A 19,531-nucleotide genomic window follows, 5' to 3' on the forward strand; every position below is an offset into this window, starting at 1 on the left:
TTATTTGACCTACTTAATCCCCTCTTTGGAATAATGCCCCTACCAAAGGGATAGTTGGAGGCTTAAATGAAATAACATATGTGAAGTGCCTGAAAGCACAGTATTTCAACAAAAGTCAAGAAAGAGAAAGGCAAGAGAAAAAGACTTACTCTTCCTGATGTGAAATTATACTATGCCTAGCCCTGTTGGCTTCAGAGAGCAAGGAGGTAGAAAGAAAAGCTATACAATTACTTTGTTTTCAGATGGGCAGTTTGAATACCCACATCCCCAAGATACAATAGTACCAATCTCAAGTTGATTTTTCTAACTGGTATTAGTGTCACTAAACTTCAGTGAGAGTAACTATTCTGTCCTAGGTTTCTTTAGAACAGGCATAATTACTGCCTCTAAAGAACTTAGAGGTGTCTAAAAAAAGGTTTCACTGTCAGATTTTCATATGCTACTTCATCTGAAGCACTCTGTCTGACCATCTTGAAGGAAAACTGCTGATAATTTTAGAGTACAGAACTTCTAGACAAAGATGGATTGAACACATGCATATATTTAAATGCTTGTTCAAATATCTGATTGCTTCTCTTTTGAGCAAATAATGTTCTAGGTGCTAAAGATACATTAGGAATCACAGAAAATTTTTGAAAATTCCTCTCCTCATGGAGCTTACATTCAAGTGGAAAAGACAGACAAGCAAAATTTTTACAGTAAAACGAAGTCAAATATATAGTATTCTAAATGGTGATAAACAGAAAAATAAAGCAGAAAAGGGAGATAACAGGCTTTCCTTGGGGTCCAGTGGCTAGAAATCCACCTGCCAAGGCAGGGAACACAGACTCGGTCCCTGGTCTGGGAAGATCCCACACACTGTGGGGCAGTTAAGCCCTCCACAACTCCTGAGCCCCGTGCCTAGAGCCTGTGCTCTGAGTCACCGCAATGACAAGGCAACACACCACAACAAAGAGGAGCCCCTGCTTGCTCCAACTAGAGAACAGACGAGCACAGCAACGAAGACCCCGTGCAGCCATAAATAAATGAAAAAATTTTTAAGAAAAGGGAGGTAAGTACTCACAGGACGGAGGAAGAAGAATTCATTTAAAACAGGGTGATCACAGAAGGCCTCACTGGAAAAGCGACACGTGAGCAAACTCCTGAAGGCAGTAAAGGGGTACTGTCCTGAGGAAGCGTATCCAGGCGGGGGGTGGGGGGTGGGGGAGGGCAGATAAAAGGGCTCTGAAGCAGGCTCTGACTACTGGCCAAGAACTGACAGAGCAAGAGAGGGAGGGAAGAAAGGAATGCAGGGGCAAGCCACAGAAAGCAGATCTGTTAAGGCCCTGCAAGGATTTGGGTTTGAAAACAGGTAAGATACAAAGCCTTTGGGTTTGAAAACAGGAGGGGCAAGATCTGACTTACCTTTAATAGGACCACTCAGGGCTGCCATGGGGATAACAGACTGTTAAAGGAATGGTGAACACAGAAGACTAGTCGTGTGTCTCAAGACGATGTTGGCTTGATGGCAGTGAAGGTGGTGGGAAGTGATCAAGTCTGGATATATTCTGAAGTTAGGGCAACAAAACTGGCTGCGGGATTGGAAGGAGGATGAGGAATAAAAGAGATAAAGACTCCAAGCATTTTGCTGATAAACTGGAAGGACATAATAGCCATTAACTGAGATGGAGAAGACTGTGGGAGGAATAAGTTTGGGAGAAAAGATCAGGACTTCAGTTTTAGACCAGTTAAATCTGAGTTACTTTTCAGATGACCAAATAGAGGTGTCAAACAGATGACCAAATAGATTAGAAAGAGGATGCATGAGCCTGGAGTTCAGGGAGAGACACTGGCTAAAGAAACCTGTATTCCCTTGAATCTAAAGATGATTTAATGCCAGTCCTTTCTTGATCTTTATCAGAAACTGTCAACAGACAGCTTTGCACAACCCGGTGTTACTGCCATATTGCTGACAGTGAGTGATAGATGCTAATGGACTTTTGAACATGGCTTCTCAACCTTGATGGTATTTTGGGTCAGATAATTTTGTTGTGGGGGCTGTCCTACTGTAGGATTTTAGTAGCACCCCTGGCCTCTACTTACCAGACATCAGTACCACCCTTCTATCACTGATGACCAAAAGTGTCTCCAGACGTTTCTGAATGTCTCCTGGGGGACAAACTAGGTTCTAGTTGAGAACCATTGTTATACAGGGATTAGGATGTAAGGGGGGTTAGTGTACCTTAAATAAATGAGATGGGGATTAAAACTGGGGAGTTGTCAGTGTGTAAGATCACCAAAGGAGTAGACAGAGAGAAGGGCAATCTGATGCCTGCACCCTGGGGCACTCTACGGCTAAGAGACCACAGGCAGGAGCAGACTGTGAATGGCCAATGAGGCAGTTCTACTCCCTCCACAAATCCCGCTAAAACAAAGAAAAAGGATTTTGTTGTTGCTGTTGTATTAAAGACAAACTCATGAGAAGACATGGCAAAAATCTGGAAGCTAGAAGCATCTGGTTGAGTGTACACAACTCAGCATGCCCAAGGAAAGCTGAATGCTAAGCCAAAACTGGAGAAAAGCAGAGAAGCACCCCAATTTACATTTTGTAACCTCAAAGCGAAGCAGCAGAAGTGAAGGTGGGACTAAAAGCAGGATTGGCTGAAAGCATATTTAAGAAAGCAGTTAACTCCCAGATTTTTCCTGCCACCAGCAGTGGTCTCAGGTTCAGACTGATAACTCATTCATAGGACCAAGAGACCACAGCTTGGCACCAGGCTCACTTAGTTCTGCAGAAAGACAATGTGCTAGCATGCAGCAATGCTGTCTTCAGGAGGGATTTACACAACCCACCAGGGGCCTTTATGGACCCACCACTGTAAGAGAAAGAGATCATGTGACTAAGCACAGGCATCACCCTGGCCTAGGGAAACTTCACACTCCACAGGAAGCAGCCGTGCATTTTGACAGCCAATGTGTGTAGATTCCAGAGTTGCTGGAGGCACATGTTCATGCTCACTTATAAGAGTCACAAACTGCACACCATGATCAAGCACAGTGTCTTTTCATAGGCTTCTAGAGTTCACTCACAGTCTTCCTGGTCCATATGCAATCACCAATCAGGGTCAATTTACAATAAACAATATTACTGGGATACATTCTATATTTATTAATCAAGTTTCTAGTAAAAGAATGCCAGGAAAAGGAAAATCCAAGGTTATTTCCCATGGGAAAAAAAAGGCTCAGATCTGCTATTGTTAAACCTTTCTATTTAACACAGTGATTCTCAAATGGGGGCAATTTTGCCTCCAGGGAACACGTACCAATGTCTGGAGACTTTATAATTAGAGGGATGTATGCAGTTATGGCAGGCTTCCCTGGTGGCTCAGAAGGTAAAGCATCTATTTGCCTGCAATGTGAGAGACCTGGGTTTGATCCCTGGGGTGGGAAGACCCCCTGGAGGAGGGCATGGCAACCCACTCCAGTGTTCTCGCCTGGAGAATCCCCATGGAACGAGGAACCTGGCAGGCTACAGTCTGTGGGGCTGCAAAGAGTTGGACACAACTGAGCTTCTAAGCACAGCTCAGCACAGCATATGCAGTTATGACACCTAGCAGATAGGTGCCAGGATGCTGCTAAACATTCTACAAATGCACAGGAGAGCTCCCTACCACAAACAATTATCTGGCCCAGCACGTGAATAGTGATGATGGGTGAGAAACTCTGACCTGGTATGATTAAGTGGAAGGTCGTGTTGAGGACCATTCCATATCCCATGCCTTCTTTCCCAATGGGCTGTAAAGCCCTGACAACAAAGTGCATGACCTCCAGGCAGGGGACTGGAAGAGTCTTCCGTGGAGCAGCTTACCCACCTGAGAGAAAAGACCTAAGAAGGATGATACTAGAATAAAGATTTCAAAAGACTAAAAAGAATTTTAAGAAGATGAAATAGATAAACACCAATTTTAGTCAAACCAAATAAAAGATTTAATCAGCTGGGAGAAAGTTTGGAGTTGAAATAGTAATAAGCATACAAAAAACTATTTTAAATTTTAAAGAATTCCAGGAAAAGCAAAATGTAATGTCTCCAAAAGGAAATGTAATAAAAGTATATTCAGTTTAGTAGTGAACTGCAAGTATACAGGTCATGATAATATAAACACTGAATAGTTACCCAACCAAAATAAATTGGAAGGGGAGGGGAGAAAAGAGGGGAACTGTCTAAGGAGCGCTATATCCTAATTAGGTATATCCTCATTTTCCAGAGTGAGAAGCCAGTAACACAAACAACTGAAGAAAAAAAAAAATCAAGATACAGCAATATATCTGTAGATTTAATGATACGTAAATACACCACGAATCAGCTAAAAGAGTAGAAAGCGCTTATCCCAGGAGCAGAATACAGCGCATGTGTGTGCCATATGCAGCGGGTTGTTTTTTTTTTTTTTTTTTGGTAACAAGTCTCTTTAGAACTTCATGACTCTTTAACTCCATGCATGAAAAACTAAAGTATTTTTTTTAAACTGTAACAATTTAATACATGGGGTTGGGATCTAGTAAGCCTCCTTCTGTTTTCTTGGCTTGAATCTCAACAGACTAGATCCAGAAAAAAAGTATACTGAAACAAGTTCCAGATTTGTTAAACCACTTTTCTACCCATCTTGGCAAGGCAAAAAAACAGGCTGATGGAAAAAACTTTATCTCCTTTCCTTGTTTTTTCCTGGATTACTCACCAAACTTTACATTAGGTCTTATCTTAAATTATTGTATCATTGTACACTGGCATCCTTGCCCATGGATACCACTCGATACCATGTGAAGTGTTTGCTAGGAGAAGACTTCACTTTTTACTTTATTTGCTCTTCAACTGTTACTTATAATGAATGTGCTTTTACTGAGGGAACTTTTATAATGAATGTATTTTACAGATGGAAACATACACCAAGATTCTTAATTAGCTCATAATCTGCCCTCATGCCTCTTGACCCAACTCAAAATAATATGACTGAAAAGAAAGAACATACAAAACACAGAATAAACAAGAAAGCACATCTCTAATAAAATATTACTCATATCCCAAAAGGTAAGTCTAAAAGATATAAGTGACACATGCTAAGGAGCTGGTGCTAAAAATAATGCTCAGGTTTCACAATGGAGAAAGCAGTTTTCTACAGAATATAAACCATTTAGGAAAGTTTCATTAAATAAACAAAGATTTATTCTTCGATATAATTTGCTAACTTCCTTTACAAGCAACAAAACTCAAATTTATCTTCAAATTATCATGATTCATGCTTCTTTCGTGCTCTACAATGCCCACAGTGAAGCTAGGTAAGTGAGTGGATACCAAGAGTTAGTGACTGATAGAAACTGACCAACTAAATTAAATCAATGTAACAGATCCAAATTTTGAATTCTCTATAATTCCTTAAACAATGTTTTATAAGATTTTAACTTAGTACTGATTAATACAAATTATTTTACTCTATTAGAGAGCATTGTAGATATACACTGAACAGAAGGCTGGTTTTATTCTGCCTCATCCATTTTCTTTTTTCTTGCTGTTACCTTATAACAAAATTGCTTTCTTCTTGATGAACAAAACTCAATTTAAAAAATTCTCCTTTATCAAGCTCAGCTTTTGCTAAAGTTATTTCATCACAAATCCATTCCTTATCCTCACCTCCATCATATCAGAAAAACTTCATCTTTTAAAATCTGTTCATGTCTATTATATCACTTTTGACACTCTGAACCACAGTATGAAGAAGGCAGACTATGTACTATTAGTTCTACTTTACTTATGAGACACTGAGGTTCACAAGACTGAATAACTCATTTAGGACCAATGGGTAATGAGACACTTGGAACCAAGTTTTCTGACTCCAAGTCCAGTGGTTCTTTCCACCACACTACATCAACTCTTTGATACTAAAATGGAGTAAATGGTGAGAATTTATAATCTAGGAGAACTATAATGGGGATATGAGCAATTTTCTCAAGTGGCCATTTTATAATAAACATATTAAAACACAATTATCAGCTTAATAGCTATCATAATTTTGTAAAATATGAAATATAAATCACATTTCAAGCTGTTTAATCATATGATACAACTGACATTAATTTAAGGACTTTAAATAGTCATAAGACTAAAACCAAAGAAACTAAATTTTTTCTTAATTGTCTCTGTGACACTGCTGTATCTGGTAATACATTCTTCTATAGTCTGATTTTAAAACGTAGCTCAGAGGTATTTCTGATAAATTTTAAGTGTAGGAAAAAAACAAGAAAGTTTATTAGAACAGGATGGAACAAATACCATTGCCTCCTTAATACTGAAGTAACTGGGAGAAAGTTTCACCCACTTACCTCAGTAATTGGCTGCCCTTGATGTGTCAAATCCAGTTCTTGAGGGCGTGCTACTTTATCAATATCCAAAGAGTCCATGCTGGAGGTCGCAGAGGTGATGCTTGAACGAGAGGAGTTACTAATAGAGTGTACTTCGGCATCACTCACTGTGCCCGCTGACGCTGTTCTCCTGTGCTGATTAGTTACTAACGGCTTGGTATCTTCTAGTACAGACTGCTGAGCAGCCTCATCCATGCTCAAGGAGGCCTGTTCTAACTGTGCAGTGATGTCATCCAAGGAGTAGTTGGCATGAGACGGTTTAGTTATCCTATTGGACGAAGAAGACAGTCCTTTCAAGGTGCCATGTTTTGATGTATGTCGGCTAGCAGGTAACTTCTGCGTGGCCTTTGTTTCTGTGATTTGACGCTTAGTATTTCCAGCACCGATACTGCTGAGCTCCTGCTCTATTGAGCAAAGATCGGCCATTAGGGCATCCAGATCCACAGTTTCTCCCTGATTCAGAGCTTCTGCAATGTTTCCAGAACACAATGAATTAGAATTTACACATTCTACTATAAATCAGTCAACAAATGCAGGAGGAAAAGCAAAAAGTAAATAAATAAAAATCACCCCATTGGGGATAAAGCCCATCAAATACCAGTTTTAACAGTTTTTTGTTCATTTTAAACTCCAAGAGAAAAATTTCAGAAGCAAAGAGCCCATCTTTTAAGATTTGTGGTAATCAATAGAGAATAAAATTATGAGTTGAAAGATTAAAAAAAAAAGAAAAATTTTATACTGTTCTATTAACCGCATCCCTCATGCAAGTTTTCACCAGAGGCTCTAAGTGTTGATATGACCATAGCCCTGGTAGAAATGTTAATACCTAAAGATCTGAGGGCACAAAATGAAAAATGTTAAGACCTAAAAAAATTACAGATTGAAATGTCAGCTCCACTAGGTACAGTTCATTAAATAAAGGCCAGAAGGGCTAATTTTTAAATTAATAACAAGTAATTTCACTGGACTTTATCCCACTGCAAATATAATAACACAATTAAGTTTGCTGTAGGATTCCATGTGAGGATATACTTTGTCAGTTACTAATAATTAGGAAACTATCTTAGTTATATTTGTTAGTTTTTTCTCTGATCATCTGAATTAGTAATAAAATGCACAAATCAAGAAATATAAGAACTCAGTTGTTATGTATATATAGTTTTTATATTGAGCTATTTGGAATTCTTGCTGTATTATTTTTACATTATATAACTTAACATACTATTTTACATTTCATTTTCAATTACATCTTACCATTCAAGTTGTATATGGAGAAGCGATAAGAAAAATTGGCCATGTTTGTTTCCTGGCGAAGAGGAGATCTTTTTATTGGTTCCGTGGGCTTGTCAGAATCCAAACTCTTTTTAAAAAGAAAGTTTAATGAGTCATATTAAATTCAGGTCTCAATTATAATAAAAGATGAATAAAGTTTATTCTATGATTAAGTGAACTGTCATATAATAGCTAATAAAATCAAAGTTCTTCTAAGTATTAGCCTTGAGGAAAAGCATAATTGGTTTTCACATCATTTTGGTTATAGGTTTTTCAATTTTTAGATATATGCTTACTTAAGGCACTTGACACAGTCATAGTTCAGAGTAAATTTCTTCCCAAATACAATGAGTATAGTGGCTGAGCTCATTTTACATAAATTCACTATACAATAAGGTAGGTACATGAATATGGGATGTGAGGATAAGAAATAAAAAGGAATAATGTAGAGAATTTTGTTACCTCTTTCCTCAAAGGAATTTGTTTTTGGTCCAACTTAACTACATTCTTAGAATGAAATACTCTGAAGATAAGGCACAATTCTGGACTCAAAACTATGAGAGCCACGATCTTAACAGAAAGTGGCTATAACTTCAAACAATGATAGAATATCCTGTTCTTTTCATGTTCTATCAAGATGAGTATAAACTATAACCCAGCTATACTGCCTGTGCTAAGTCTACAATTATATTCTGCACTTTAGGGTAGGGTGTTTTGTAAGTTAACTCACCACCTCTTTAAATGCCCTTTTTTTCTCTCCAACCTTTCTACAATAAGGAAAATAAGGTGGTTACAACAAAGAAATTCAGGGAAAGGGTCAGTAGTTATTCAGTGTCTTTTAAACTAAATATGCAAATATCAGGATTAGTCTTTCAAATTTTTAATTTCTCTAATTATCAAATGGATTTCAAATGAAAAAGAATGTTGAACAATCTTTTTGTAGAATCACAGAATTAGATAGAGTGCTATCTTTTTTATTCATCTGTTTCAACTGAATCCATTTAGATAGTGTCTATCCAGTTTTTAAAGCTATCATCTGAAGGAGATCCACAAATGTTCAGTGCTTTATTTCAAAGTTTAATGAAACAGCTAGGAAATTCTTCTTTAACCTCAAACCTAATTTTTCCACTACAAGTTAAGGCCTAATTTCTCCTTCTCTCAGTGGAAATGAAGAGTGATAGGTAGGTTATGTTTTCAGTAAAACCTGAAGATAAATTTAGGACATTAAAAGTCAATCTATTTATCAGTTCAAATAAACAAATACTTATTATAATTATCTGCTGTGTCCATGGTGCTGGAGCACAAAGGGAAATGATAGGAAATATTCCTTGATGCCAAGAAATAGGTACTCTAGTGGAGTGTTTTTTTTTTAACCTTTTTTATTTTTTTGGTGGGGGTGAGGTGGTGGTGGTGGTGGAATTGGGTTGGGAGTGGATGTCATTGAGAATATGATAAAAGCCATGCAACTTCTTGCAGAAAAATGCAAATACATACAAAATTTTACAAACAATTTCAGAAGATTCAACAACCACTAGAAACTTAAAAATGACTTAATATAAAGTGGAAAATCCATTAACATTATGTGATACAGGTGCATGGATGACTGTGGTAAACTAAAATAATCAATTCTGAAGTTTTAGCCACTAACTTAGTAAAATTTTTTTTGAAAATTTCCGAAGTGTTAAAAGTAACTTTCCAGCAGTGAGGGATGGGGCTTCCCAGGTGGCACTAATAGTAAAGAACCTGCCTGACAAAGACAATGTAGGAGATGTAGGAGACCCAGGTTCGATCCCTGGGTCAGGAAGATACCCTGGAGGAGGAAATGGCAACCCACTCAAGTATTCTTCCTGGAGAATTCCGTGGACAGAGGAGCCTGGCAGGCTACAGTCCATGGGGTTGCAAAGAGTCAGACACGACTGAAGTGACTTAGCGTGCACGCACAGCAGTGAGCGATATTCTCCAACAGTTTTAACCTGTTTTCTCTGTAAGACAGCTTCATACATAAAAAAGGATGGTCAAAGCATTAATTTAGGACCCAGCATTTTTGATGAATGGCTCTTACATGTGTATGTCAGGGAATTTAAAATATACAGAAGGTTTATACAAGTATACATAAGATTTTCCTGTATTCAGTAGAAATGTTACACAGAGGAGTAGCATCAAGTCTACTTCACCTAGAGTGGCTAGGCTTATATCTGCCTGTCTTTCCTCTTTTTTGGCCTCTCCCCAAGGATGGACAATAAAACACACAATCAAGGAAACCCCTGGGAGTTCCCTGGGTGCCTAGTGTTAGGATTCCAGGCTTTCACTGCTGTGGCCCAGGTTCAATCCCTGGTCAGGGAACTAAGATCCTGCCAGCTGCGCAGCATAGCCAAAAACAAACAAACAAAATGGAAACCCTACCATGACAACTGGCTCTCACATACTTTCCTTCATTATTATTTTCTATTTCCTCTACTGTACTTCCTCAGCATAGAACTGCATAGCCTAGTCATCATCTCTATGCCAAAATCACTTCTTTTTTTTTTTTTTAATTAAGAATTAAACTAAAATGGTTTGGTAACTACAGAATAAAAGACCTTTATCACCACAAACGTTATTTCTCCTGATTGGAGATGAAGAGAATGACCTTATGAAATCCTGCGCTGTGCTGCTTGTGCTTAGTCGCTCAGTCGTGTCCGACTCTCTGCAACCCCACGGACTGTAGCCCGCCAGGCTCCTCTGTCCATGGGATTCTCCAGGCAAGAATACTGGAGTGGGTTGCAATGCCCTCCTCCAGGGGATCTTCCCAACCCAGGGATCAAACTCAGGTCTCCAGTATTGCAGGCGGATTCTCTACCATCTGAGCCACCAGGGAAGCCCAAGAATACTAGAGTGGGTAGCCTATCCCTTCTCCAGGGGATCTTCCTGACCCAGGAATCGAACTGGGGTCTCCTGCATTGCAGGAAGATTCTTTACCAGCTGAGCTACCAGAGCAGCCCTAGTAAGAGTGAAAGCGTTCTTCTCAAAACTCATCATTAACAGGTTACGGTCACAAACATGTCTGCCTTTCAAAATGATCTAACAAGAATTACAAGAACAGTTTCTCAGTTTCAATTCCAGAATGATATGGAAAGATACAGAAAAAAACTGATGCTTTAAGTTTCCACTTTACCATCTACTTTTTACTGGTTAACGAATTTCGTACTTAAGCAATTTAAACAAAAGTTCTTCCCAGAGATATTAGTTAAGGGTGAATGAAATAAGTCTTGTTCTAATGTTTTCATTGTTGTAAAGTTGTGTGCGTGCTCATTCATGCTGACTTTGTGACCCTATGGACTACAGCCTGCCAGGCTCCTCTGTCCATGGGGTTTTCCAGGCAAGAGTACTGGAGCAGGCTGCCATTTTTTTTACTCCAGGGGAATCTTCCCAACTCAGGGATCAAACCTACATCTCCTGCTCCATCTCCTGTGTGTCCCGCATTGTCAGGCGGAGGATTCTTTACCACTGAGCCACCTGGGAAACCCGTCATAAAGTTAAAGTTGTTTAATACAGTTAACTATCTTCATATATATTGAATATAATCTATTAACCAGGGTAGTAATAGTATATGCTTTTATTCTAAAAAGTGACATTGTTTAGAGCACAAAATAATTCTTTAAAAAACAAAACCAAAGACCCAATAAAAGAAAATGAAAAAACTTTGCCACTGTTTTAAAATAAAGCCAGGGATGAAACTCTGTCAGTATTCTGGCATCATGTAATAGAAAATACCTGCATGTGAGGATATCATTTATGTTGCAAAATGTGTTCAATCCACTAAGTTATGAAATAGAATTTGCTAAAATTTAGATTTTTATATTTTAGGCTTTAAAACGTTTTAGCCAGCAACTCAATTTATAAAACGGATTTTAGAAATCCCTCTAGATACACAGAACTTCTGTCAAAAGCATTAAAAAAGAAAAAAAAAAAGAAAAAAAAAACAACTCCTTAAAATAACCACAGAAGAGAGTATCTTGTGTTCCTAGAGTTACTATTCATTTACTTGTTAATGTTTTGGACATTTTCTCTTTATAGCAGTAGTTTAAAACATAACCTATGTTCATATCCTGAGGTCTACACAGTAGAATTTGCACACACAATGATGACTTAAAATTCTCGACCAGCGCTCCGAGCACTGTCTCTAACCTGAGTGAGTTTGTCTAGCTCCCCCAGCCAGGCTCCAAACATTCTATCCAGGTCCTGGTCTTCCTTGTCACTGTCTTCTTCAGCACCATGGTCAATCTCCTCATCCGACAGCTGCTCCATCTGAAATACAGATACGTGCATAAGAACAATTATACGGTACACTTGAAAACTCATGCAACCTATGTTCCGATATATATTCAAACCTTGAAAACCAAGGACTATATTATAAAAGGAAACTGGAAGTCATAAATGGAGGTAAGGTTGACAAGTGAGTAGAAATGAGCAATTAAGTCTCAAATTTTTAGGAAAACAAATTATCAGAAAATACTTTGGCCACCTGATGCGAAGAGCTGACTCATTTGAAAAGTGATGCTGGGAAAGATTGAGGGCAGGAGGAGAAGGGGACAACAGAGGATGAGATGGCTGGATGGCATCACCGACTCGATGGACATGGGTTTGGGTGGACTCCGGGAGTTGGTGATAGACAGGGAGGCCTGGCGTCCTGCAATTCATGGGGTCGCAAAGAGTCGGACGCGACTGAACTGAACTGGACTGAACTGAACTGAATCAGAAGTAATGATTTTTAAATCACAAACCACTTCCATTAATCAGAGGATATTACAGCAGTACAGTTCTCTCCACTAATAGATCTTGCAACACACCAATTAGCACAGGAAAATAATTTCAGAAGACTTTAATAAGTTATCTTACTTATTCTGTAAAAACCCATTCAAATAAGTATAGATCTCATCCCAAAAGCATTTCAGAGAAAAGACAACACAAAATCCTGAATCTATTAATAGTTCAGTTTGTTGAATTTGTTCTTCATTCTATCTTATCCTTCCTTTCTAACCATTTGTCTTTTACTTACTTCCCTATCAGTCCCTGAAAAGTTCAAGGAACTAAAACTCAAATAAAAAAATTCAGAAAACTAGAATTGAAAACATTAAATTCATATACAAAACTTTTAAGTCCCCTGAAAGAAGAGATATTTTCTTTTTTCCCATTAATAAAATGGTATCTGACATGGAATTTGCATATTATTTTGTGAAAGGAGGAAAAGTTATATAAAGCAAAGTAAGATCGATAACTGACCAGATACTTAAAATTCTTTAAGATTAATCTGATTAATATAAAATATTTCATTATTGAAGGCTCTAAGAAATCTTCAGTAACATTTAAGCTTTTTTAAAAATCAACATATCCCATATTTACTTGACCACATTATCTTTTCCTTCTATTTGGAGTAATATCTATTAACTTTCTAGAGACATAATGAATATCTTCATTGTACATGCCATACTCTTGACTCACATTTATGAAGATACACATTTTGTTCCAGTGGATCTGGGCAATATTCAGAATACAACCTGTCAGCTAGCTTGAACAATTTTTCAGAGTAAAGATATCCTTAATCTAGAATAAGAATTTGTATACATCTTATATTCCAAAGCAGCAATCAACAAAATTACCTCTGTGATCCTTATATGTAGTTATGAGATACATAAGGAATTTAACTATCTGATTAGATGCCATGAAGTTAAACTTTAAACCTGATTTTATTATATAAAATTTTATAGAAATGGTCAAGCAAATACTGTTGCAAAATCAAAACTGAATTTAGCTCTAATGATGTTGAAAATCAGATATCCCACTTAACCAATTAAGAAATTCTCATTTCTTAATTTCACCACTGTAAGAATGTATATTTCAGGGCATTCTACCTTGACAAATGCAAAATGAATCAACTAATTCTCAAATGCATACTTGCGGCTCTTAAAGAGATTGGGTTTTTATAGTTCACTTGTATTAATACTATTTCTAAGGTTTTTATTTAGTGTTGAATTATTTACAGATAAATCTCAATAGGAACCTGTTATTGTATTTCATTAAGTTAGCTACTTATGAAAAACAAAAAGTATCAAGAAAAAGATCATCTGATGAGGCTTACTTAATTCCTCAAATAATGCTAGTTTGAGAACATCAAAGAGCAGTAATACTCGGTTTTCCTAATGAGGGCCAACAAGCAACAGATCTTGAAATATAACAGTCAACTTCCTTTTCCTCCCTAATCTTCAAAAACTAAACGCATTGGAATAACCCAGAAGCAAAGATATTCTAGGAGGAATTCTGCTTTAATATAATAAACACTTATGCTTGCACTTTCCTCTGAGTACATACTGCAAATGTCCAAAAGGAAGATACTACACTGGAAAAATGAAACATTAGGAATATAATTTTATAGTGCAAACACAAAACAGTTCAAAATGAATATGAGTATTTTAAATTATCATGGATCCAAATAGAATTACAGACTTCACACCAAAGTTTGGTGTGTTTTGTTTTTTCTTATTATTCAAACACAGTAATTATTTGGATTTTAAAAATTTTCTTTAAATATTTTAATAGTTTTGTTTTTATCTAGACAACTACTGACTCAAGGAACATATGACTTAAGGAACAATGACAGAGTCATGAAATAGATGAAAAATTTGAAATAACGATTAGACTTTTACCATTTATGCAACTTTTGCCAATTTTATCCTTTTCTTGAATTTCTGTCACCACATGGGTTATTTTATCTAAATGAACTTTACATTTTATTCAGAGACTGCTCCATAAAAATTTAGGTCCTACTACACTTCTGGAATCAAGATTGTCGGGAGAAATATCAATAACCTCAGATATGCAGATGACACCACCCTTATGGCAGAAAGTGAAGAGGAACTAAAAAGCCTCTTGATGAAAGTGAAAGAGGAGAGTGAAAAAGTTGGCTTAAAGCTCAACATTCAGAAAACGAAGATTATGGCATCTGGTCCCATCATTTCATGGGAAATAGATGGGGAAACAGTGGAAACAGTGTCAGACTTTATTTTGGGGGGCTCCAAAATCAATGCAGATGGTGATTGCAGCCATGAAATTAAAAGACGCTTACTCCTTCAAAGAAAAGTTATGACCAACCTAGATAGCATATTAAAAAACAGAGATATTACTTTGCCAACAAAGGTCCGGCTAGTCAAGGCTATGGTTTTTCCAGTGGTCATGTACAGATGTGAGAACTGGACTGTGAAGAAAGCTGAGTGCCAAAGAATTGATGCTTTTGAACTGTAGTGTTGGAGAAGACTCTTGAGAGTCCCTTGGACTGCAAGGAGATCCAACCAGTCCATTCTAAAGGAGACCAGTCCTGGGTGTTCTTTGGAAGGACAGATGCTGAGGCTGAAACTCCAGTACTTTGGCTACCTCATGCAAAGAGGTGACTCACTGGAAAAGACTCTGATGCTGGGAGGGATTGGGGACAGGAGGAGACAGGGACAACAGAGGATGAGATTACTGGATGGCATCACTGACTCGATGGACGTGAGTCTGAATGAACTCTGGGAGTTGGTGATGGACAGGGAGGCCTGGCGTGCTGCGATTCATGGGGTCGCAAAGAGTCGGACACTACTGAGCAACTGAACTGAACATTTCTTAAAGGATCTACACTCTAAAACAGCACTCTCCATTCCCTGGAAGGTGATGTTAATCCTTATTCTTATACCCCCAATACGGAATTGTTTCTATTTACTATACACACCAAATTAGGAGCCCCCAGAAAGTTTACAGGCTCTGCACTGTCCAAAGTCAGCAAATCTGGTAAGGTGATTCATTCTTTGCTATGTATCAATCCTATCTCCAATTAAATCACAATTCCAAACCTGAATTTTCCCAACATGATGCCCCTACTAGACATGATGACAGAAGAAAATGCAAATTAAATTATACAACAGTCAACTCTCCCTCCAAACAAAAAGGGAAATTTAAAAAAAAAAAAAAAAGAAAAAACTCATAAATTTTGTTTTTAAAATGATTAGGATTTAAATGGATAGCTTCTAATGTGATGTTTTTCCTTAATGATGTGGAAATAAGCCCAAGGAAACTATAATACATACTAGAACAAATACTATTAAATTACTCTATTAAATTAGGTACTTTAGGAGGAACATTAAAGTTTCACTCAAATTCCCTGCTCCATTACATCTGATGGAAACTATGTCCTTAAAGAACAAATGTACCCTGCCACAAAGGAAAAGGTTTACTCTTCCAAATCGCAGACGTACTGAACAGAGAACACAACTCAGAGCTGCTACAAATCAAGAAGGCCCTGAGTGGTCCTGGCCTTCAGGGACCTTACTAACTGCTCTTCCCACTCTCTCCGCCAGCCACACTGTCCTGCCCACTGGTGTTCCTTGGAGCAGGTTGAGGGAAGGAAAGGTGTGGATTCTGTTTTGAAGACAGATTGAGAGATGTCTGGCAAACATCCAACTGGCAAAAAAAATGAGGAAATTAGGACTCGGGCATTAGAAAGTTTAGTTAGCCTGAGTATTATTTCAAAACCAACTAGTTTAAAATACAGTTAAATAAAACTAATAATAAATTAACTATATTTTAAACTAGTTTATTTTATTCACAAAGTGAAAATAGGAATAAGGGGGAAGTTTAGTTTATATGCTAGTTGGTTTCATTTCACAGATAATGGTGAATAACTGCTTCAATTACTACAGGTTAAAATGTGTAATACACATAGTAAGGCTCCACTAAACATAATCAATGTATCCATTTAGTATGCTTTAGTATGAACAATATTATATTATTCTCACTAAGTTTTCCATGAAGTTAATTATTCAAGCATAATTTCCCTATTAACCTTATTCTTGGAAGCCATTTTGGTTTACTATTCGATTTCCTCACTGCAAGAAGGAATGATGATCTTTATCAAGAAGGTGGGCTTAGAATAGAGCTTAAGGATTTGAATAAACATATTCCAGGTAGGGCAAATTATAAGAAGCAAAGAAGATCTGTTTGTGTGAGACCGTCAAGTAAAACAAGAAGAAAGAGTCCTGAGATTTAGAAGTCAAGGACTAAGGAAGGATCAGGTCATACAGGACCTTGAAAGCCAAGCCTATTTTTTTTTTTTTCCTCCCTCCAGAAGGCAACTAGGAAGAACTGAACACAGACATGAAGGAGGTAAGGGGAGAAAGAGTAGTCAAAGAACATGGTACCTGTATAAGTGTTATCAGAAAAGTGAAAGACCATTAGAAGGCCATTCTGGACATTAGAGAGACGTTTAGAGACAATTTAGAGAGAAATTTAGAGTTTAGAGAGAAATTAGATAGAAATTAGTCTTGAGAGGAAGTACAACTTACGTAAGTCACATGCTTGGAGTGGCACCCTGGCTATCTACCATGTATTTTTCTTGCCACTCCAAGTATGTGACTTGTATAAGTTGCACTTCCTCTCAAGACTAATTTCTATCTAATTTATCTTTAAATTCTAAACCCTAAATGGCTTAACATTTCTGGAGCATAGGATGTGTGCCACAGACGCACACGGGGTGCGTGCCGCAGACGCACAATGGGGCTGGAGAGCAGGTGGGACAACATTATAAGCCGTATCAAAGTTTGGACTTGATGCCACACAGCAACGTTTTTCCAGTTGTGGTCTGCTGATGACCTGCATGAAAATTACCTAGGGTGCTTCTTCTTAAAGTCAGCTTTTAAATGGCCTGCCAAAGATCTACTGACTAGTAATTTCCAAGAGTGGAACATTTTTAACAATTCCCCCAGGGCTTTGCTTATACCCACAAAAGTCTGAGAACTGCAAGAGTCTGTCATAACTACTGGGAGGACTTCCCAGACAAAAGTAATGCAGTTTTGCATGACCACAATTTGGTTAAAGGCAGAACAATCTAAGTAAGCACTCCTGAAGACCATAAAGAAACTAAGCAGCATCACATTCTCCTAAGTAACGTAACACAACCCAATTACTCCTCCTCCATGGAAGAAGCAAGTTCCATGCTTCTTCTCAGAATTATTTAGAATTTCAGTTCTTTATGTCCAGCTAGGTTTCAATAGCTCTAACACAAAAACAGGTTTGAAAACACACCTATGCTGCTTTAATTTGATAAATAATTCTAAAGAAAAACAGGCACTAGAGAAAAGGGGCTGTGAAGACTTCCAGGTTCAAGGAGTGCCCCCAACTGTGTAAGATACAACTCTTGCAAAATAAAGGCAAGAGGAAGGAAACCTACATCAGACAAAAGAAACAATAAGGAAAAAACCTCTGTTAAATTTAGTAAGGCAAAAAAAGAGGAAGAGAACCCATCAAAAGGAGGGAGGAAGTCAGAGCCGAGAAGGAAAAGGAGAGAAATAGGACACAACAAAATGTAAAATGAAGTGAGAACTGTAGGAGACAGAGAGCAATGAACTAACTCATTTGAATAAGGCACCAAAAGGGATGTCTCTCTCTGGACCTAAAACTCTAACTTAGTTCTGTTGTGAACTAAACGATAGCATGTGCAAACTGCCCAAATGGAAACAGAACTTAATAAACCAATTGAAAACAGTATAAAGGCAAGGTTGGTAGAAAAGGAGAAAATAAAATCAACCAATTGAGCTTACATGAGCTCTTTACAAAGTCAAGATATTAAACGTGTGTAGAGTAACAGTCTCAGGTTTTACCTTTTAACTTTGTTGGACTTTTTTAAGGCACCACTAAACTGTGGTGTTGGAGAAGACTCTTGAGAGTCCCTTGGACTGCAAGGAGATCCAACCAGTCCCTTCTGAAGGAGATCAGCCCTGGGATATCTTTGTAAGGAATGATGCTAAAGCTGAAACTCCAGTACTTTGGCCACCTCATGCGAAGAGTTGACTCATTGGAAAAGATTCTGATGCTGGGAGGGATTGGGGGCAGGAGAAGGGGACGACTGAGGATGAGATGGCTGGATGGCATCACCGACTCGATGTACGTGAGTCTGAGTGAACTCCGGGAGTTGCTGATGGACAGGGAGGCCTAGTGTGCTGCGATTCATGGGGTCGCAAAGAGTCGGACACGACTGAGCGACTGAACTGAACTGAAACTTTTTCAAGTTATTAAATGTAATGAAAACATTCTTACACTCTTTTGTTCAGTAAATTCTTCTCCACCCAAAAGCCAGATAAATGTTTACATAAATTTTGTTTTATTTTGCTATTCATTCTTTAATGCAGTTACTACATTTTTACATAGGTAGCTTAGTTTCAGACAAAATGTGAAAGGGAGAACCTAAACTGATTTTTCCCAAAATTCTAAATTTCCCATGCTTGGTATGGTTTCTTAATTTATATATCTATGCTCTATGCACACACTAGGTTCTTTTTTTGAGGATCATCCTCCAGTGTGAGCCTTTTCTCAAGTAAACATCACTTTATAGCATGTTATTAATTTATAAAGCAGATGAGTTTTCAAAAAATCAGAAGTTGCTTTCTGTACATTCAATCACTTAAATTTTCTCTGGAGGTTAGTGCCCCTCAACAGAAAACACCCAAGTTCAAAATGGTGGTGGTTTCGTCGCTAAGCCATGTCCTACTCTTGTGATGCAATGGACTGCAGTCCATCATGCTCCTCTGTCCATGGGATTTCCCAGGCAAGAATACTGGAGTGTGTTGCCATTTCCTTCTCCAGGGGATCTTCCTGACCCAAGGATCAAACCTGGGTCTCCTGCACTCAGGTGGGTCTCCTGCACTGCAGGCAGATTCTTTATCGACTGAGCCACAAAATACCTTGCCTACAAATAGCATTATTCAAGATACAAAGAAAGCAGAAAACATCTTCCATGACTTTGGAGAATGACAACCTTAGCTATGGGAAAGTGGTAAACACAGAGGTATCTTCATTAACAAATTCT

General features: G+C 37.9%; 1 protein-coding gene across 4 annotated transcripts in view; it reads right to left on the minus strand.

Annotated features, from left to right (window-relative positions):
* The window catches only part of RAPH1 (Ras association (RalGDS/AF-6) and pleckstrin homology domains 1), a 114,268-nt gene that overhangs the window by 61,008 nt on the left and 33,729 nt on the right, over positions 1–19,531 (minus strand). For all 4 annotated transcript variants that reach the window (XM_042244979.1, XM_027965111.2, XM_042244980.1 and 1 more), the window contains exons 2-4: positions 11,830–11,949; positions 7,645–7,750; positions 6,352–6,857 (exon numbers count right to left, since the gene is read on the minus strand). In XM_042244979.1, coding sequence (XP_042100913.1) covers positions 6,352–6,857; positions 7,645–7,750; positions 11,830–11,949 — 732 coding nt within the window. The remainder of the gene's footprint in view (positions 1–6,351; positions 6,858–7,644; positions 7,751–11,829; positions 11,950–19,531) is intronic.

This window comes from Ovis aries, chromosome 2 (assembly GCF_016772045.2).
Source record: "Ovis aries strain OAR_USU_Benz2616 breed Rambouillet chromosome 2, ARS-UI_Ramb_v3.0, whole genome shotgun sequence".
Lineage (NCBI taxonomy): Eukaryota > Metazoa > Chordata > Mammalia > Artiodactyla > Bovidae > Ovis > Ovis aries.